Here is a 22,555-nt window from a genome sequence, read left to right as displayed (position 1 = left end):
CATAGAGAGTTGAAAGTGCAGGCTGGAGTGTAAGATGTGTTCTTCAGAGAAGGAGCACAGGTGAGACTTCAGAGACACGAGGACTCCTTGAACGGAATACTCCACGGTGTGTACCAACACCACCTCGTGATAGCGTGATGGCTCCGTCCTTGAGTATTGCGATACTCATCATAATGAATGTCGGTCTGATGACGTCATTGATGTCGTGATGCTGTGACTACCTCATACCAAACGAACCGCATCAACACATCATACAAAGTATGCGTCATTAATAATTCACGAAAGTTGTGATTTATTTATGAAATTGTCATTAAATACATCTTAAGATAAGTTATTTTTTAAGCTAATTATATGTACTTTCGGTGCGTTTTTTCTCCTGTTAGGCTTAAGATAATATACTTTGTGCCGCCAGTATTAGGTCATTTGGTGTAAAGAATAGTCTAGTCTGATTCTGTGTTCTACACACCATACGGTGGTTCATGAATTGAATATACAATAGTTAATGGTGTGTATATGTGCATATTGTGTGTTTTATTTACTTACTTTTATAATGTATTGTTACCTGGTGTACATAACAGTTAAGGTGCCGATTTCATCCCTGTATGTGTATCATATATAAACCTTCCCATTCCCTGTAGTTCATCCCTGTATGTGTATCATATATAAACCTTCCCATTCCCTGTAGTTCATCCCTCAAATCGCACGTGCCGGTTATCTTCATATGAGACAGCTCATCTCCTCTGTATATCACAGTTCAACTCCGATTACTGCATTTAATCTCTGTATAACAGTGTCCATTGTTGTACACCACATTACGTCTCTCTACAACGATCCATCTCTGTGTGCCACAGCCCATCTCTGTATACTTAAGTCTAACCCTTTATACCACTGCCCATCTCTCTATGCAACCGTATATCTCTGTATACCAACGCCCATCTCTATATACCAATGTCTATCTCTGTATCCCAAAGTCTAACTCTTTATACCACTACCCATCTCTCTATGCAACCATATATCTCTGTATACCAACGCCCATCTCTATATACCAAGGTCCATCTCTGTATCCCAAAGTCTAACCCTTTATACCACTGCCCATCTCTCTATACCAATGTCCATCTCTATATACCAAGGTCCATCTCGGTATCCCAAAGTCTAACCCTTTATACCACTGCCCATCTCTCTATACCAACGTCCATCTCCCTATACCAATGTCCATCTCCCTATACCAATGTCCCTCACTGTATACCAAGACATCTTCATTAACCCCATTCAGTTCTCTTCATCTCTGTATACCACACCTAATCATTGTATATCACATTTAATTTCTGTATACAGCTGTGTATTTCTAAATACAATAGTCGGGTTGTTTTATACCACACACCAGATCCACATACCACAGTCATTATATCATACGTGATTGGTAATTATCGCAGTTTATATCTGTAAACCTGTTTTCATTTCTATATGCCTCATTCATTGAAATACATCCCACGTTCACATCTCAACCACACCTCATCTTTGTATAATACACCCCACTTCCACATATATACTAGTCGCTCTATGTATACCGAAGTCCGTATGTATATACCACAGTCCAACTTCCTGTACCACATTAGCTGATATACATACCACAGCCCATCTCTGTATACCAAAGTCTAACCCTTTATACCACAGCCCATTTCTATATAACACAACCAATCTCTATATACCACAGCCCATCTCTGTATACCAGAGTCTAACCCTTTATACCACAGCCTATTTCTATATAACACAACCAATCTCTATATACCACAGCCCATCTCTGTATACCAGAGTCTAACCCTTTATACCACAGCCTATTTCTATATAACACAACCAATCTCTATATACCACAGCCCATCTCTTGATATGACAGTCCATAGCATATCTACATCCCCTAATTCATGTATGTCCACCCCAGTCCTGTATAACCCAGCTCATTCTGAATCCCAAAGTTCATTTCCAAATCCCCAAAGTCCACATACCACAGTTCATCTGTGAAAAACCCAGGACATTTTTATGTACCCCGTCATTGGTGTACAGTCCAAGACTCATATCTATATCACACTTCATTCCATATATGTACCCCCATTCACTTCTGTACATACCATCACACTTCAGCTCTGTATAACATAGCTGCTCCTTGTACTCCTGTCATGTCTGTACAACACATTTCATTTCTATATATGCTGAGGGGAAACATAAGGGATCACATGAAAGCAAAAGGATGCCTTTATTTTTTCCAAGGTTTCTTCACAAGCTTTGTATCGCACAGCTTGTGAAGAAACCTGTAACAACGTAACGGAACACTTTCATGTGACCCCTTATTTTATTCCCTTAGTATATATTTTAACTTCCATATCTCTCACTTACATTGCTATATAACCTATGTTATTTTTATCGATAATACAGTTCACTTCTGTGAAGGCACGTACATTTCTATGCAGAGGAAACCATGATCATCACAGTATACCACAGTGCATGTATGTCTCTATATGGCATCTCTTCATTTCTTGTATATCCCAGTACATAGCGCAGTCCATTTCTATAACCCACACATCATCTCATTCATTCAATATACCACAGCTCATACCTCCCGTCTCCGCTGTATGCCACACTCAAACTGTGCACACAATATATTTATATAACAGCCATGCAGTATTTCATCCGCTTTTGCTTTCATATATATATTCCTAAAAGCTATAAGCCCCCTAACACTATATAGGTATCGTTATAGCAAGATCGCTCCAAATGAAGCAATCTGTGGAGTACTGATGTTCAGTATAAGAGGAGGGGATGATATTGGTTTTGTACATACCTCTATTTATACATTGCATTCTAATATATGTTTTGTGCAGTTGACATTGAAATAAATACAAATGAATTGTACAGTGTGTTTGTTGTTCCATATACCGTATTGAAGCTACCTGGTCTGTTCGATTCTCTCGGGGACAGGCATGAACTGTGAAATGCACTAGTCGAATATGTTTAAGTGGTTTACCTGAGTCAAACTTCAGTCCCTCTCTTATCAGTAATAGCCTATCACCTGGAAAGGTGTGCATCACTGTACCGGACAATCCCGCCGTCCCTCTTCAGTGCAGACAATCTGATTTCTCTGTGACGTCAACTGATTGTTGACGTAATCGCTATGTGATGTCAATAGCTTAGGGGACACAATAGGCTGTGACGTTGCTCCATTGTCGCCGTCAGTTCGAACCGTAATTCGAACCCGTATTGATACTTTTCTGCAAATTTACACAGAGAACAGTGGTGCCTCACCTGCCTCGGCGGCCTATGTACACTTTAGTGGTAAACCATCAACAACTAATATTTTGTTGTCATTTATTGTGTTACATAAGTTACAATAAGATCACAAAAAATATTCACAGCATATGTTTCTAAAATACATAATCTAATTATTGACACACAAAATGCTTACATATAAGCATACTGTTTAAGACATACTCTATCTTCGATTCTGGCCAGTTTAAATCTCATGAACGTTGTTGAATCATGTATATATTTGAAACATATTTGCGTTGATTGCATCAGATTAAGCAGTTAAAGAGAAAAACGTCTCCTAGAAATATCCATATACATGATATTCTCGCAGAGCCTTTAACGGTGTATAGTGTGTTTAAGAAAACAAGAAAGCACAGTTACCTCCCTTGAAAGGCCGATCTGTTAGCTGTCTGGGGAGTACAAATTTCATCTCTGGTTGATAAAATTTGTAACACTAATGCTATCACGCACATTAGGTTAAATTCCTTTTCACTTACATTGTTTTCACTTATATACATCATTTCATGGTAAACGCATGTTAAGAACTCTAAACAAAATGGACTAGAACTACATAGGTGTAAATTCCTGACACAGGACGGAGGTCACGTCAGCTTGTACGGTATAATGCCTGCTAGGTGTGTATAAATATAATGCTATTTTCCTTTGTATCACAGATCGCATGTGTGTATAAGTTACCAAACAACATCTATTTACAGGAGCATATATATATGTATAAAATGCTGACTTCACTGCATATTTTCTGAAAAGAGGCATTTCAACATTTACAAAATATCACAAACACTGATCAACTAGATCTGAGATTCAGACGAACGTCTTTGGACGGGATGAAAATTGACGGAAGCATTTTACTTGATAATTAGGGCTCCTTGCCTCTAGGCAGGAGACCTATTGTAATCGTTCGGATTTTTATTATTATTATTTATTATTATTCCGCCGATTTTTGTACCAAACATAACTCCTAAACCAATGCTCCGAATCGCTTACAAAAATCACACAGATGCGCACCGAGGTGTAGATATTCCCTTAAAAGGCTCTTGGCCCAATAGCAAAGGGGAGATAATTCAAAATTACTTCCAAAATTTCAACGTTTGACAGCAAATATCTCAAGAACTAATTGTTCCAACACTTCCAAATTTCTTGTACAGATGCACAATCGAATCCCCAACAATTTTGCCTGGACGGGTCAAGTCGCTAAAACCTACCGTTTGGCAGTTATTTTTGTTTTCAGTTTTGGCCATGTTTTTCAGCACTTTTCTGAGTAGTTTGCTCCCAAAATGTGCAAATTCTGCACAAAAAGTGCCAGTATGGTAGATGATGTCCTGGTGATTCCAGAACACTAATTGTTTTGACCCAAGAACAACTGAGATACAGCCTTTTAAAGAGGGAACTATTTCTTCACCGGAACTTCTTAAAAGTACATGACCCCCGTGACCCCGGCTGTATTTGGAAGATCCGCTCGCCTTTCAAAACACGTGTTCTGGCTCCGTTTTGGACGATGATATCTAGCCCTCAGATACAATAGATAGAAAGTAAAGCCAAGGAGACCTCTTCGTTGCCTGCAACTATATTATTAAAATTATCACTGTTACAATCCTTCCTGGAGTGGTTCAGGTGACGTCATCTGGGGAATTTATTAGTAGTCATTGTCAACTGTTATCCAGTATTTAGGGTCGGTCTTCTCCCTGCTGCGAGAAGATTGCTTAATACGAGTCTTCTTCTTTGAGAAGAACTCCGCATCTGCACTGCCCTCGAACTCCTGTGTTCCATCAAACTCCTCACTCGCCCTCTCCTTCTTCCGCTTCCTTCTGCGTTTCTTCTTCTCACTTCCGGTTCCGGTTCCGGTTCCCATGTCCTTTAAGGCAGGTAACGCGTTCCCTCTTCCTGTGTTGGGCAGTGCTTCCAGCTGGGCCGTGGTCATCTTCGGCCATTGTTCCTTCCCGTCCATAGATAAGTCGTCTACGTCCGTGATGTTCTCGCTGACGGACGGGGAGACCGATGGACTCATTGGGCGCTTGTGTTTCTTGATGTAGATAACCACGCCAAGGAATGCCGCCGCCATCATGAAGACGATGACCCCAAGCACTATAAGAACGACCGTCAAAGTGTTGTTGTCTTCGTCCCGTGAAGCTCCAGTCTTTGCTGTAGTACTTACTGTGGAAGTTGATCTTCCCAGAATGTTCACCTGGAATGTGGTGGTTGTCGCCCGTCGCTGGTCAGAAACCTCCTGTGCCTGGCATGGGACACATTAACTAGAATGTTTAACATAATCGTTGACTCACAAATCAACGGACAATAATTCGGATTAATGAAGTAATGTATTTTGATGTGCCAGTAGGAAACAACAGAATGAACGTTACGTATTTTCCACGTAATTTTCCACGTAATTAAACTAAGACATTTCATACAGTGGAAAAGATACACATTTCAGACAGTGGAAAAGATGTGTTCCAAAGATCGACGAGAGCTTAGAGGGCGCGAACAACAAATATCTGGCTACGATCATAGCGAGAGTTCCGTACATTACATAACGATGCAGTACTAAATAGCTGAACTGACTGAAATGGACTTGTCATTAGTCGATATTTCTTATCCATTATCTACTTGTGTCATCCAGTTACTGATATGTATCTTGTGAAAGTTTCTTTACAGGCTTCTACGATGGCATATATGGGTGAAATGCAGTAAACAGATCTTAGTAATTGTTCTACTTAAGAGGAAATGCATGTTTGAGGAGTTTTGTTTTGCATTGTCCATTGGCATGATTTTGTTTATATTCCGGGAATAGCTGTATCCCTCTGTGGCCACTAATCTCAAGGGTATATATCAATTCGTTTATATAACGAAAACAGTAAAGGGCTCAAGACACACCCTTGGCGTAGTCCAATGGACGATTCAAATAACTCTGTGAAAGAATCATTAGACTTTACTGTATGTTTAACTCTTTCGTAAATAGCCCGTAAAGCATTCAAAATGTTTCCTGATAACCCTATCTTATTTAGTAATATAAGTAAACGTTTTCTATTAATAGAGTCAAATGCTTTACGGAAATCTGTTAATGCAACATAGAATCTACTTTTCCGTTTAGATAAATGTTTTTTGGATAAGAGCATTTAATACAAAAATATTGTCTGTTGTTGAGTAACCTACCCGAAAACCTGCCTGTTCTTCTCATATTTTTACAAACTGTTTTACCCATGACGTCAATCTCTGATTGAGAATCGATGTATATATGTTTCCAAGCACACTCATTAAAGTTATTCCCCTATAGTTGTCAGGATTCATTCTATCACCAGATTTATAAATAGTTAGTATTATACCCATTGACCACTGTTGTGGAAACAACCCATTCTTGAATATATGATTAAATAACCTTAGCAAATAGAGGATAATATGTTGTTTTCCTTCTTTGGGAAATTCACCTATCACCTGGTCGTGTCCATCAGCCTTACCTCCCTTGAGTCTATCTATTGCTTTGTTTATCTCACGCTCTGTGATAACAACATTAAAACCTGCCGTTATCTCACGAGTTTCTTCGTGATATATACCCTTGAGATTAGTGGTCACAGAGGGATACAGCTATTCCCGGAATATAAAGAACTTCTCATTTTACTTTTTGCGGATGATATATTACTCTTTTCAGATACAGTTATTGGTCTACAAAGACACCTCGATACGTTGAATGCTTATTGCATAAAATGGAAATTGCAAGTTAACTTACAAAAAACTAATATTATCGTGTTTAGAAAACATGGTGGTCCACAAAAATGTGAAAAATGGTACTTTGGTAATGATTTAGTTAAAATAGTTCCACAATATAAATATCTTGGGGTTTTGTTTACATATAATCTAAGCATGCAAAACTTTGTCCAAAGTGTTTGTATTAAGGGTAAAGCTGCACTATATGAGGTACTGAGGTCAATGAAATCGCTAGGCAATCTGTCCTATGAGTTGTACTTTAAAATAAGATAAAACCTATGTGTATGTACGGCGCAGAATTGTGGGGATATCAAAAGGTTGAAGTCTTAGAACGAATACAAACAACAGCCTGTAAAAGATTCTTAGGAGCACCGAGTAATACACCAAATGTAATGGCTACTGGTTAATGTGGCAGATTCCAAAGTTATGTAGAAACATTTATTAGATCATTACTACACATGACAGATAATAGACTTCCCAAAAAAGCTTATAATATGATATTTTGCTTAGATATACAAAAAAAAAGCTGGGAATCATTTATTAGAGAATCATTATTTAAGCTTGGGCTCGGATACGCATGGGTATATCAAGAAGTTTAAAATTATTTTTGAACGAGATAAAGATGAGACTTAAAGATGTTTCTGTACAAGAGTGGCATTCAAGTCATAACTGAAAGTACTAGATACAACAATTATTCTTTATATAAACACAATATTTTCCCAGATAAATATGTAACAAATTTCCAACTTTCAAATCTGAGACGATGCTTAGCTTTACTAGAACTGGAGGCGCCCAATTACAGATAGATATCGGACGTAGAAATAATATCCCAAAAGAAGATAGGATTTGTAAATTTTGCAACTTAAATGTAAAAAAAGATGAATTCCATGTTATTTTAAAATATACATTGTATAATGAAATTAGACAACAATATATTCCGCAGAAATACATTAAGGATTGTAATTTTGTAATGTTTTGCATACTTACATCTGATAGTAATAACGAAACTGTGTGGAACTTATGTAAATTTTGTAAACACGCCATTTCTATAAGATATGAAAATATGAAACACAAAATGTAAAACATAAATGCCAAATATGTTAAATTTCCATTACCAATGTATTTATGTGTGACATTATGTTTATTTGTATGTGGGCCTGACACCGCGAATACACTAAACTGAATTGAATTGAATGATTTTGTTTCTAATAACAAGTGTAGGTTTAGCTAGATTCATAAACTAACCATCGCAATGTATTTTGCGTAAAAACAAAATGCGTTTACTATATTAAATGGTTTGGAACTGTCTAGCCTTGAAGCTCACCTCAAGAAACAGGCCTATCTGAGCTTCGGTCGCAGCGACAGTCGACAAGGATTTGGTTATGTTCACGTCGCCAGTCTTGTTATTCTGGCTGAAGTAGTCATCGTACCCATATGGATTAGCTGAAACACAGCAATAACGTTTCAATGTTTTCAAACGACAGCTGGAGGTATATCAAGTTAATGTTGGAATCTGTACTTACTTCCCTTTATCTGGTAGGATATGCTGTAGTTGAGTGTATCCCTGTCTCGAGCCATGATCTTGTTTGGGGAGATGTTCTCTATCTGACCCTGCAACAGGAGCAACACGAATCATTAACAGACTCGTCTGTGTTATAATTCATCATTCCTTGTCCGATGAACATTTCGAAGCCGACGTTGTTGTTGTTTTTATTACATCGCCCTACTTTCGCTAGTTACCGTGGAACACGTGTCATTCCAAGTCCCATAACTAACCATACTGTGTTCTCAGTTCCCATTATACCCAGTGAGGTAAGATCTTCATTCAAAGAGGATGAGATTCCATTTGAATGATGCATGCTGCATGTAACAATCAATGCCTTATCAATGCAATGGAGGGTTGAAAAACACACACATCAAAACTATAAAACCCTTTCTAAATTCATAACAGGTATCTTAGTCGATTGCACGATTTGCGCAATATCATGAGCTTGATGTGTAGGTATCACAATCACATGGGGACGACACCAGGTGTCAGCGGAAACAAACACATGCAAAGTCAGGGCAATTGCTCACCGGACAATTCACGGGGACACATGGTTCGAATCCAAATAGGGAACTGTATCGGACAATAGTTTTGTCACTGATGCATTATGTTTGGAAATGTCTACCATAAGCAATGTCAACCTTTTAAAAACTTTACCGAAGGTTAGAATGTCGTAACATTCATCAAACAGTTTGGGGGCTTGAGTCAAATAACGCAAATAGGAATCTCGGGGATGGTTGTGAAATGTAGGCACCAACTGCTGCTTGTCATACAGTCATGTGTAGAGGGTTTTGTCACTCTGAATCTTTATGCATACATTTAAATGTGAAACAGATGAAGCGGTTACATTGATCTCTGCCATGTTTAGTTCAAGTTGGCAGTTGGCTATTTGACAGTGATTGAAGTTCAGGATCATCTGTATAACCAAGATTTATATTAAAATTCTTGGCCAAAACTATTTTTCTCTATTTTGACAATCCAAGCAAAAATTCTGATTCATATGCACATAGAAGCTGATCACAGGAACACAATTGACACTCATGTTCTTGTCTATCCTACCACACATTTTACAGGGCTATTCATGCAAAGACAACTAGGTGTTACCAAACACCCCTAATCGCCCGCAGATGCCGTGGCACTGCAAGCCTGGCAGCGTAGAAAACCGGGAGTGACAACCACCCATCTATTCCAGACCTAGCTACAATACCGACCACAAACCAGTACACAATTGCGCAGATGTCCATCACTAGATTGTCTACTTGAGATACGATTATTTACTGACCGCCGTCATACAACTAGAACTTCACTGTGTGCGGCATTAAACATCAAACAAACATGTGGTCAACGAGAACGAGTTGTAACCAGCCATCGCTATACCCTTCCAGTTATTAGCTTACCACAAACATGTCGGTGACGTAGGCTGTGTACGAGGTGTAACACGTCCCCGGTGTGCACTTCTCGTTGTAAAACTCCGGATCCTGGTCGTCAGCATCATTGATGTTGACTGTCATAGTTGTTAGGGATTCCCGTTTACCAATGTCCTGGGGTAACAATATCACAGCAGCATGTGTTACTGGGGGGTATCATGGTATGACTGTCATAGTTGTTAGGGATTCCCGTTTACCAATGTCCTGGGGTAACAATATCACAGCAGCATGCGTTACTGGGGGGTATCATGGTATGACTGTCATAGTTGTTAGGGATTCCCGTTTACCAATGTCCTGGGGTAACAATATCACAGCAGCATGCGTTACTGGGGGGTATCATGGTATGACTGTCATAGTTGTTAGGGATTCCCGTTTACCAATGTCCTGGGGTAACAATATCACAGCAGCATGCGTTACTGGAGGGCATCATGGTATGACTGGCATGTCTATGTAACGTGGAACCATAGTTAACACTGCTAAGAACATTATTAAGCAAAGGCGTGTCCAGGGAGGAAAGCCCAAAATGATGCAGGTGTTGTGAAAGAGCACGAGCATGACGCTGAAACACCTTGGAAAACAGGACAAAAACACGAAACACAATACAACTTACAAAACAGAGCTTGGGATGACATGACATGGCACGACATGTAATGGCATGACACGAACGACATGACATGACACATCCGCCAACACAGGTAAGTAATCCACCCTATAGCCTTTTAAGAAAGAAGAGTACACGACCATAAAGCTCACCTGAACGGACACGTTCAGCACGTAGTGTTTGATGGCCATCGCTTCAAAGTCAATATTTTTTGCGACACCGATCTCTCCTGTCTGTGTCTGGGTGATCGTGAAGTGAAACCTCCCATCTAACTGAAACAAGATGAAAAGGTTTTTTAGCTCAGTCACCCACTGATTTGTCCTTATCACTGTAACGTATGATCTTATCGTACGACATAGGTTGTAACAGTGGTATATCACATAAAATGTTGAAACAAGAACGTGCAGATTGAACAGAATTTGGACTTTTTAGAAGAGCGAATTCATATCGGACCTATATTTCTGTTGAAGTGAGGTTGTAGGCAATTTTCATCTGGGTTGAAGTAAAATAAGTATGGACCTTACGTTTTCGTTAAAATACTGTCGTATATCAGACTTACATCTGGGTTGCAGCAAGGGTTAATATGAATTTACACCTGGGTATAGGCAAAATGAGATAAAGGAGTTGATGCGGGTTGTTTGGAGTTAGAAATAGTATAGGACTTAGTAACAACGATTTATTGTTAGGGGTGATGTATGTAGTTACATATCGGTTTAAGTAAGGTTAATGTGAGGCTTTCATTGGGGTAAGGTCGGTGATGGTATTTTTTAAGTAAGAATTGATAAAGGACATCCTGTTATTTTGTAGGTTAAAGTATCAATTGGTATGGGACTTACATCTGGGTTGTAGTAGGAGTGGATATTGGTATGGGACTTACATCTGGGTTGTAGTAGGAGTGGATATTGGTATGGGACTTACCTCTGGGTTGTAGTAGGAGTGGATATTGGTATTGGACTTACATCTGGGTTGTAGTAGGAGTGGATATTGGTATGGGACTTACATCTGGGTTGTAGTAGGAGTGGATATTGGTATGGGACTTACATCTGGGTTGTGGTAGGAGTGGATATTGGTATGGGACTTACATCTGGGTTGTAGTAGGAGTGGATATTGGTATGGGACTTACCTCTGGGTTGTAGTAGGAGTGGATATTGGTATTGGACTTACATCTGGGTTGGAGTGGATATTGGTATGGGACTTACATCTGGGTTGTGGTAGGAGTGGATATTGGTATGGGACTTACATCTGGGTTGTTGTAGGAGTGGATATTGGTATGGGACTTACATCTGGGTTGTAGTAGGAGTGGATATTGGTATGGGACTTACCTCTGGGTTGTAGTAGGAGTGGATATTGGTATTGGACTTACATCTGGGTTGTAGTAGGAGTGGATATTGGTATGGGACTTACATCTGGGTTGTAGTAGGAGTGGATATTGGTATGGGACTTACATCTGGGTTGTAGTAGGAGTGGATATTGGTATTGGACTTACATCTGGGTTGTGGTAGGAGTGGATATTGGTATGGGACTTACCTCTGGGTTGTAGTAGGAGTGGATATTGGTATTGGTCTTACCTCTGGGTTGTGGTAGGAGTGGATATTGGTATGGGACTTACATCTGGGTTGTAGTAGGAGTGGATATTGGTATGGGACTTACATCTGGGTTGTGGTAGGAGTGGATATTGGTATTGGACTTACATCTGGGTTGTAGTAGGAGTGGATATTGAAGCCATATATCTCCTCTTGGTTTGGGTTGACGTCCCTGTCATGGGCGTGGTCCTTCAACTTGAAAACCACGGTGTTCAGAGCAGTGTTCTGCGGAGACAAAATGAGGTCTGTTATATCAACCAGTCTGACATGAACACAGTCTACCCTATATAGACTATTTACAATACCTCGGTCACGTTGATGGTGAATGGGGCATTGATGAACTCCGGGTCGAACTCGTTGACTGGTGTGACGATAACGAACCTCTCCAACGTACCCTTGAAAAACCATAATATCACTCTGTCAGTTTCTCAAATACCATTGTAAGACACTAAAATTGAAATAGCGCTTGAAATGTAACCTTACTGAGTTGATGACAATACTTACCCCCACTGGAGAACCGTTGTCCGTACATTGAAAGGAAAACGTGACAAACACAAGTTGTTCACCCTGAAATATAAAGAGAGCTTCACGGGTAATACCCTGTACTGACGCAATGCTTTAGTTTGTCCTGCTAAAGATATGTAATTTTATTGTTTTCTATATATACACCTCGTCAAAAGTATTTGAAAGTCAAAGTAGAAATATAAGTTTCGCTTTTTTACACTACACGTACATATGTAATATACGACCCCATCTGTGAACATAATATCACAAACACACCCTGTTCCGAGCTGCATGTGCATGCATGCAAGTTCCGGGTGTCGGTTTGCTATAAATGCAGTATGCACATACCTCCTTTTGGCGTATGTTATGTTGGCAGACACAGCTAAAATTTGATTGTAGGCATAAATTAAGCTTTATTTTGATCAACCGGTGAAATGCCCAAGCGTCCAGTGACTCTGAACCAAAGATGGCAAATTATTGGTATGTACCAGACTCGTATGTCATGTCGTGCTATTGGAGCACAACTGAACATTAATCACACTGTTATCAGCAGGCTGATACGTAAGCATACCGCTACCGGTGAAGTGAAGGATGCACCGAGGACATCCCAGAAAAACCAATGACAGGGAAGATCGTGTTCTCGTACGCCATGCCAGACGAAGCCCAATGTCTACTTGTACACAGCTGCGACATGGATGGCATCCATACAACAGAGAGTCCATCAGCACCATCAGACGGCAACTAAATTCTGCAGGATTGAGAGCAAGCCGACCAATCAGACGTCCACTCCTCACAAATCAGCACCGCCATGCCCGTTTAGCCTGGTGCCAAGCACGTGCTCGCTGGAACCTGAGGACATGGAGAAGGATCCATTGGTCCGAGGAAAGCCAATTTTTGCTGCATCATGCAGACGGGAGGCTGAAAGGCACAGAGTATGATCAGAGGAACATTTAAACTGAAGTTCCGTTTGGGGGTGGATCCGTCATGGTGTGGGGTTTTGTTCCTATGACTGTATACGTGACCTCATCACAGTTCCCGGGGCATTGAATGGACAGAGGTACCAGTACTTGATCATGGACGATGCTGTAGTGCCTCATTTCGATAACCATGCTCTCGCCACTCGTCCAGTCTTCGTGGACGATAATGCCAGACCACATCGTGCTCGAGCTGTTGTTCAGCATCTCCAACACAACGCCATTGAGACACTACCATGGCCAGCCAGACGTCAAGATATGAATCCTATTGAGCATTTGTGGAACATTTTGGGACGTAGGGTGAGAGCAAGGGATCCTCCAGTTCAAAACCTTCAGGAATTGACCCATGATGAGTGATGAGCGGCAGCAGATCCTCCCCCAAGAGAATCAGACGTCTGGAGACCAGCATGAGACGACGTATAGAAAATGTTATCAAATGCGAGGCGGTTACACCAGATACTGAGTTAGCCAGTCATTGTGGACCTTACTAGTGTGTTCGACATTAATGAAATGTTAACTGTGTTTTGTGTCTGTTGTAACGACCCCGACAGCCATACTTATTTCACCTTATTTTACGGTGATTTTAGTGAACTTTGGTTTGCTACAATTAAACCTTCAATAAGTGCTCAAATTCGGTCTTGTGTTGTCAATTTTCTGACTGAACGCTCACATGAGGCCAACTAAACATTTCAATGTGCTTTCCTAAGCACCATTTTTATGAGGTTGTAGATCCAGTTTTACTTAGTGAAAAAAGTGGGTGGTGCGATATTTATGACGAGGTGCATATATGATGTTGAAAAATGTTTGACTTCCCTTCCTATATTTTACATTTATAGCAAACAATGATGACGTATACACGGTACACATTTGGCACATATTTGGCACTCAGTGCTCTTACTAGGTCAGTAGAAGAAGCAAACCATTTGGTAAAGAGAAAGCGAGTCTGCGCTTCGTGACTATGTACCCATTTCTCGTATATTGCCTCCAAGTCCAGCGTTTTGTTGATGGCTAAGGTGGTGAAGGTGTTGTTGCTGTTCAGGCTGAAATATGGCGTCAACTCGGTGTTGATGCTGACAGGTTCACGTACTGTGAATGTCCATTTGGCTGTTGGTGGGGTACTGATGCTGAATATCACATGACCTGTGGTACAGAAAATCATACATCGCGCTTACGAAATCTTCATTCTGAAAGATATTTTTGTATACATGATTAATAGCGATAAAACGCATTTCATAGTCAAAACATTTCCCTTTAAAGGTTAACTAGTTACAATTATCAAAATCATGAAATAAATATTGAATATTTCAGACAGATCAACAGAAGAATACATCCCGAGTTATACCTAAATATGTCTATACATTAGTGAGGTATGTTCTTAGGTTAACCTTCGGGGGTTTATTTAATTTAAGAATCTACCTGGCACGTCTGTCTCTAGCACCTGCACATTCTGTGGAGGCAGGACGCTACAGGAATATGCAACTTCTGGAATAACAGGAAGTACATGGAGATGACCACTTTTACATTTGGCATTCGGAATCAGACAACTAATGACAGGAGTTATATGTTGCTATTGAGTAAACCACAAATATATATCGATAAATATGTGTTATATACAGTAAGCATAAGATGAGATTAGTTCCGAATTCAAGATAGACAAGATTTTCTTTCTGCACGAGAAGAGTCTCATCATACCTGTTTTCCCGGACATCCAGACTCCAAGGGCATTGTAAGTGTGTTGAATTCTTACAAGCTACCGGTAGGGTAGGACGTGATTACCCTTTTCACGAACATCTTGTGTCATCGGTGATCTCCAGTGATCCATTCATACATTTTTCACAGCTATTGTCCTTTTACACCAAACGAAATTTGTTTCCGAGGATAGGTAAGACTGATTATACGCCTGCACTGACATTTCTTATATTACATATATAGCATAACTTCTAGGTGTAAATGGTCGTTAACACGATTAGCTAGCTGTTCAGTCTGGCGTGTTGGGACATGCCACACATACAGTTTCTCTACTCTGGACAACCACTAAACACACCTTTAGCAGTAATCATACATTGACACAAAGTGTAAATAGTTGTGTCAACGTTTGTAACAAAACAATGTCATCTACACCCACCCGGTCCTTATACAGTTGCAATCGTAGAGTATATATATTGAGGACAGGATATATATTGATGTAAATAAACCTTTGTTTCTGTAAAAAATATTATAACAGGGGTATAGAAATTTCACGATAACTCCAGAATACAATATGTCCCTTATGAAGACGCATAACGTTCTGAAGCGTGTCATTGTTCCTCCTATCGATAACTTTCAAACAAATCCGCAACATTCTAAATTCGAAACTGTTTACATAAATATTGACTATAGGTGAGGTTAGGTGAAATTGGGTTTAACGTCGTGCTTGAGAATATTTCGCTCATATGACGACGTGCATGCGTGTGTATGTGTATGTGCGGCTGCTTGTACTAGCCCAGACTTAAGCTGGTTTTATAGTGCTAGCTCACTGAGATACCATGCCGATGTGAAGCATGAATACCCCACTTAGACACATTATACATATTTTACGGAGCCGACCAGTCCTTGTTGTACCCATTAATGCCGAGCGCCAGGCAGGGACCAAAAAGTACCATATTTTAACGTCTTTTGGTATGACGCGGTCGAGGATCGAACCCGCCACCTTCCGCTCTCCGGGCGGACGCTCTAACCACTACACCACGGAGGCGGCCAGTATTGACTATAGATGTGATTACTTACGAACAAAGTTTTTCTGAGATACGATCTCTTGACGAGACGCGACTGGTGTAACAACGCTGTATACCACAAACCCTGCACTAGGGCCTCGTCAACACGGATGGTACACTGCATTATTCAGTTATATATTTGTACTTTTAGTTCTTTTTCGCAGTATTCACATTTCATATTCAATCTCTCATTACCATTCTTTATTATACATTTCAGATGACAGCGTACTTCAAACAGTCGATGGATTCTGTAGTGGATATATGGCCTCGAAAGTTGGCCACTTAACTAACCTTCAGACACATAAGATGGATGGATGGATGAGTGAGTCGATGGCTGGGTTTACATAAATAGGTACCTAGGTTGAAATATATTTAAACAGATAGGTACTAGATAGCTGAACAATAACATACTATTTATATCACCAATAGTAACCGAGCTGTATACCTTATCTAATTACACATCGTACCCGTACATCGCACATATCCTGAAATACCATTCAGCTCATGTTTGAAGTAGTATAGACTTGGAACCATTCATTACATTTGAATAATAAAACAGTTACAAAAACTAAATCACACAAATAATCACAGTCAGCATTGAAAAAAATCCAGTCCTATTCTGATCCAAAAAATATCAAGTGAACATTTCTATAATGATCTATGAGAATTACTTCCATAGCGGTTCGGTGGGTACCTTACAGTGACACATATTAAAATATGACCTTATAGTCGCCGGCATACCTGTAATCGTTGCTGCATAAAGAAAAACACACATCCAAAGACGTATCCGGTTTTTAAATGCCATTTTGTGAGGGTAGGAATCCAGTATCCAAACTTTCAGTCACATCATGCAGTAGTTTATCGCCCCAAGATGGCGTCCTCCATGTAAGTCCGGCGAAGTCACGTCAGATCCTGAGGTCAAAGAGAAACAACTGCCAAAGTTCGTGCTTCAAGCCCTCACCATAAATCAGCCATATATGTGTCGAAACAGGTAGCCCCCATTTGTTTCCATGTAACGACACTCCAGTGTTGTGACTGCAGATATCGTGGCGGCAGAGGTTAACTGCGACACTTTTCTATACCCAGATAACATACAGCGCTGGAAATTAATTACGTACTTGCGATCAGCATGATAAGACGCAAAATTAAGTCTGTTAATTAGAAATTAAACGTTATATTATACTGATGTTTATTTATTTGTAATCCTTTCAAAACACACCAATAAAGATTATAATTATGCATAATGACGACGCATTACCCTGTTTATGTTGTATATATGCATATGCACACATACCGCGCTGTAGGAATTGTTTAATTTGTTTTTATACGTCAAACTGAATAAATTGTCATATATTCATATGTGTTTATTACATTTATGTCAATGTATCACATATAAAAAACGAAAGGTTTTGATAATCAGTTGACAGGTCAAGATAAAGAACAGTGCTTCCCGCCCGCAGCGACATGGAGACATATCTCCAGACAGGAATGCAATGACGTAGCCAAAGTAAACAGTGGATTATATGCAGCCTGAAATAATCTGATAACGTTATGCATTTGAATTGACGAAATTATATGACTCATGTTGATATTCCTGTTGTAATGCGACATAAACACTGACTCCATGAAACTATTTTGTGTGCTAAATAGGCTGTGGGTTCGTTTACTTTATAAGAAATAATTTCCTTATGTAGTTTCTACCAGAAAACAGTTTTCTTGTACCTGCATCAGCTGGAGGACTGAAGAGACAACACGTGGCCATCACCAATTGTTACAAGCAATACACAAGATGGTATCCAAACAGTTTGGTTTTTGTTGTAAATTGCATAAGTAAATGATTGGTAAAATGTTAAATGTGTGTGTTTTACTGTTTCCATGTTTTCCCAACGTCTAAAGCGATATAAAAGATGTTCACGTACATGGTGAAACAATTATTGTGTTCATTAGGCTTTGTGATTTACATAGACCAGTGGCAATACAGAGATTCTTGGACTGATCACTAATTCAGTATAGTGGTGGGCGGAGATACGATTCATTTTATATAAGGCCATATCAATGTTCTAATTTCTTAAGTTTTTCTATTGTGAGATTGAACGGTAACGTTGTTAAAGTTAAAACAATTTGCCTGAAGCCAAGTCACTGAGTCTGAGCACATGCTCCCCCGTTTCAGTCTGGTCCTACAACAATCATGAGGTACTGTGCAAGATATGAGCTGGATTCCCAACAGGGGTATTTGACAGTCGTCATTGATATAAATATCTATACCTCCACTTCAATAGGGCATAATACCTGAGCAAATTCCCTGCAAATCGTCAAACAGCGATATATATAGTTAGATAGAGTTTGCAAAAGGATCCCAACTCTTCTTGTAGACAAAATACATCCCCTCATAGTTTAATTGGAATTTATAGTAACCATGACCTTCAAATATTTATTCAGCAATATTTTGGGCATCCCGTTTATCCATGCAATCTAAGTTACAATCTTCATCAAATACGATGGAAGTACCGTCCATACCTTTAACAAAGCCCAACAGAAGAGTAACCGTGACATTGAGCTGACATAGAACTCAAACAAGCGAGGCGACATCAGCCATGTACAGATTCAATAAGGACGTCTGTGATCAAAGAGGAGGGATAAGAGAAAACAACATGCATCACAATCATGTCTGAATGCTTGACACATTTATTTCCAGTCCCGTAAACAATATCTGTTTATTTGACTTAATCCGGCATCGCTTTACCTACGCGTCATGCTCTGGGACTGAGGTCAGTTTTAATGTCGACTGAATGTCCCGTGTCAACACTACACATCTGGCCTGGCTCTCAAGCACTCTCCCGTGAAATTTATTGCATTCTTCATAAGAGTATACCATTCTTTGAAATGAGAGATCGGGCATGTTATTATGAACGCCCCATCAGTCGTGTAACAGTGGTGTTTGGCCTGTTGCCGTGAAATTATAGAACGTGAAACTTCCTCCATCCTGAAGAAACAGCGGTTCTTCAAATCTCCCTTTCTCTGACATTATGAGAAACAATAATTATGGTGGAAAAACAAGGAAACTGGTGTCAAGGAGTTTGATTATGTGTCTGTTTGTATACCCCATCCAACATTTCTCCAGATATGTGACGTCCACCTGTAAATAATCAAAGCTGAAAAAGACAATGCAGTAATTTCAACTATGCCTGAAACTCGAGTTACGATGACGTGCAGTTCAACAAGTATCCTAGCTTGATCTCCGGGTCCATCAAGTCGTCTCTTACCATCAGGGCAGGTTGTTCGATCGGGGTACACTCTACCCCGGCCATATTATGAATCTTTTACACTATTCAAGTCTCATTCGTTGACATAAGTGGTGTACATGAAAAAATATCATTTGCAGTGATGTGAATTAGGACATTTTAGACTTTAGTAGAGTATACGAAGACACGCTGTTATGGTGTATTTGAAGACCAAATTACAGATTTTGACGTTGATTAATGAGACTACAAATTTGAGGTTGGATACTTTGAGACTGATATACTATATATCATCTGATGCATTGTTTTGATTTGTTTTGTTTGTAAACAGCAACTGACTGACTGCCAATAGAACTCCAGTAGCAGATCCATCAGTGATGACATTTCATTTAGACGTTGGGCATTGTGATGCAGTTTTGTTGACGTGATTCTATCATTAGAGATTTATCGCCTTGATCTCACTGAATCTCCCATAGTCTTGGATGATACAGCATTATATTCCCCTGCGTTATCATTATGTTTGAATTTATCTTCTAGTAGTATTTACAGAAGAGGATAACTTACCGAACTGACGAGATTAATGACAAACCCAGGTCATCTGTCCCTGGTTACGTGATAACGACCATAGTAATGACGTGTCCTTGACGTGACTAATACGTGTACCCTGGATAAAACATTGGGACTACACTATGTTATGTGTTCTCATCCTGACAGAGCTGGAATATGTCTGGAAATGTTCTTGAAATGGCATCATTCTCAGCTTGGATTTTTTAAGTATTATAGTTCCAGACTAATTCACACCTACGATTTTATAGCATATCGTTGTTCTTACTTAATAAGTTGATATTAAATGCAAATGTCTCCATCATAATTAGTAAATGTCAGTCTATATATTTACTGCACAAACACACACACTCCGTTCTCTGACCCTGCTAATCGGTTGTACTTGACGTGACTAGCATAGACTCGTGTGGATAAACCCTAATATATGGTGGTAAGAGATAGCGCCACATTCTGGAAACCCTGGCTGGTTACTCGGTGGTAGTAATGTATTCAGCCACACAACTAGAGTCTAGTGTTGAGGCAAGTTGTTCTCTGTTGTGAGATATCATTACGGAAATATGCAGTTGCCTTAGTTTCAGTCTCTAAATTGCAAAGAGTGCTGGTATTTAATGAACACAAGGCGTATAATCCTTCCAGAGATGACTTCCTTATTAAAGAAAATGAGATAAAAATACTCATAGGTGACCCTATAAAGACTGAATTTAAACTCTTAAATATTAAAACTGTATTGAAATGTATGGTCTATATCCATAGATTAATGTTGATAAAACTTATTTAAGAATGGAAGACATCTAACAATGGCAACATTGTCCCTGTGTCCGAGCATCAGCTTGTTCAGTGTAGACACTGGAGACAGAACACCTTGATGCTCGCTGTCTATTAATGCCCCTCATGTTGTGTGAATGTGTTGGGTACACACGTTGGGCTATATGTATCAACAAATCGGGGGTTCGCGGACTGGGGTATTGCAGGACAAATAACAGATTTCGCGGATTATGCGTCAAAGTTACATCAATAAAATATTTTCCACTGTCTTTTGTGACGCTTGTCTTGATGACAATTACAGAACTTCTACATTCTTACAGGGAATGGTAGCTTCAGACATACAGCGCATTGTTAAAGCGTTCACATAGGATCACATTCATAACTAGACCGTTTTCATGTTTTCGTGCTGCTGCTCACTTTATTGCTGCAACGTTCAGAGAGTATTTACCTCGTGTAAACAATGCATAACACTTCCAGCCAGAGACGTGCACTAGGTTGTAGATGACGATGACAATGTGAATATTGGTACACCGACAGAACCGATTTAGCATGGACAATATATAACATGGTTCAATCAACCAAACATCTTACCTTACATCAGTGTCCTGTATTCCTTCAAATGTTACGTCGTGTTATCATGGACACGTATATATGTCACAGAATACCTCCGTAATCTAAAGTCTCAGTCGTTATTGGCCAGTTTCTTGTTCGGTCGAAGTGCCCAACCTATCGATCGGTTTCGCTGATGTTTCGTACTACAGTGAAACAGCAATACCGTGAAGCTTGTTATTAATATCCTGACTCGTGATATGGGGCTATGAAATATCTCCTGATATGCTGATGTGTTCGGTAAAGGTTCAAAAACAAGTATTATATTATATGTAGTTGATAATTGTGACAATATGTTTGCAAACACACACTCACTCACTCACACGCTCGCACACTCACACACTCACTCACTCACTCGCACTATCACTCAATCACTCAACAACTCAATTACTCAGTCAAGCACTGGTAACAACGCTCAAAATTTACACACCGCGTACAGAACCAACATGCACTTAAAATGTAAAGTGTAAATAAACGTGTATAATGATAAATATAGCGGTCTAAGCGCTGTAAATACATGTTTAAACTCGAAAAGGTACGGTTTTGGTATCGTAATATACCTCCGCATACATGTTTGAAAGATCATGTTTGTGTTGAAAATCAAATTAACTTCCATAGTTACAAGACAGGTGGTATACCGAAACTTGTTTATATTTAGAAAGAGTTTTACCAGCCAAGTTTAAACCCTATATTCAAAAGTAGCAATAACCAATAAACGTTTCCCCTGAACAAACAGAAAAGGGTCATTTGTAATTTGTATTGTAAGTACTGCGACATTACCGCGGGGTAGACGTTAGCCTACAGTTCTGTTTTTTTAAGGATACCGAGTCACGCTATATTAGATGTGTTTTATAGCGGTGTGGGAACCTGTAGACTATAGGCCGGCGTGGTCGGCCTATTAACATCTCCACACAATCGTGTACTTTGCCATATGGTTTTGATCCTCTATATATAATGTGGCTAGTGGCCCAAG

General features: G+C 39.6%; 1 protein-coding gene across 2 annotated transcripts; it reads right to left on the bottom strand.

Moving 5' to 3' along the window:
- Nucleotides 1-4,768: 4,768 nt before the first annotated feature.
- On the bottom strand, nucleotides 4,769-21,724 carry LOC124265806 (cadherin-99C-like). Of its 2 annotated transcripts, none has more exons than XM_046700637.1 (12): nucleotides 21,565-21,724; nucleotides 17,147-17,317; nucleotides 15,069-15,134; nucleotides 14,617-14,792; nucleotides 12,679-12,741; nucleotides 12,480-12,569; nucleotides 12,283-12,399; nucleotides 10,744-10,863; nucleotides 9,961-10,104; nucleotides 8,541-8,628; nucleotides 8,342-8,460; nucleotides 4,769-5,551 (listed from the first exon to the last, which is right to left on the bottom strand). In XM_046700637.1, exons 2-12 carry the CDS (start codon nucleotides 17,208-17,210, stop codon nucleotides 4,955-4,957), a joined length of 1,644 nt encoding a protein of 547 aa, XP_046556593.1. In that variant the 5' UTR covers nucleotides 17,211-17,317; nucleotides 21,565-21,724; the 3' UTR covers nucleotides 4,769-4,954. The 2 variants fall into 2 exon arrangements, with proteins under 2 accessions (XP_046556593.1, XP_046556594.1); XM_046700638.1 differs by having other exon boundaries at nucleotides 21,570-21,724.
- Nucleotides 21,725-22,555: the final 831 nt, after the last annotated feature.

The sequence above is a fragment of the Haliotis rubra genome, unplaced genomic scaffold, assembly GCF_003918875.1.
Source record: "Haliotis rubra isolate DU_JTF1 unplaced genomic scaffold, ASM391887v1 Scf997, whole genome shotgun sequence".
Lineage (NCBI taxonomy): Eukaryota > Metazoa > Mollusca > Gastropoda > Lepetellida > Haliotidae > Haliotis > Haliotis rubra.
This window is presented reverse-complemented; position numbering and strand designations above follow the sequence as displayed.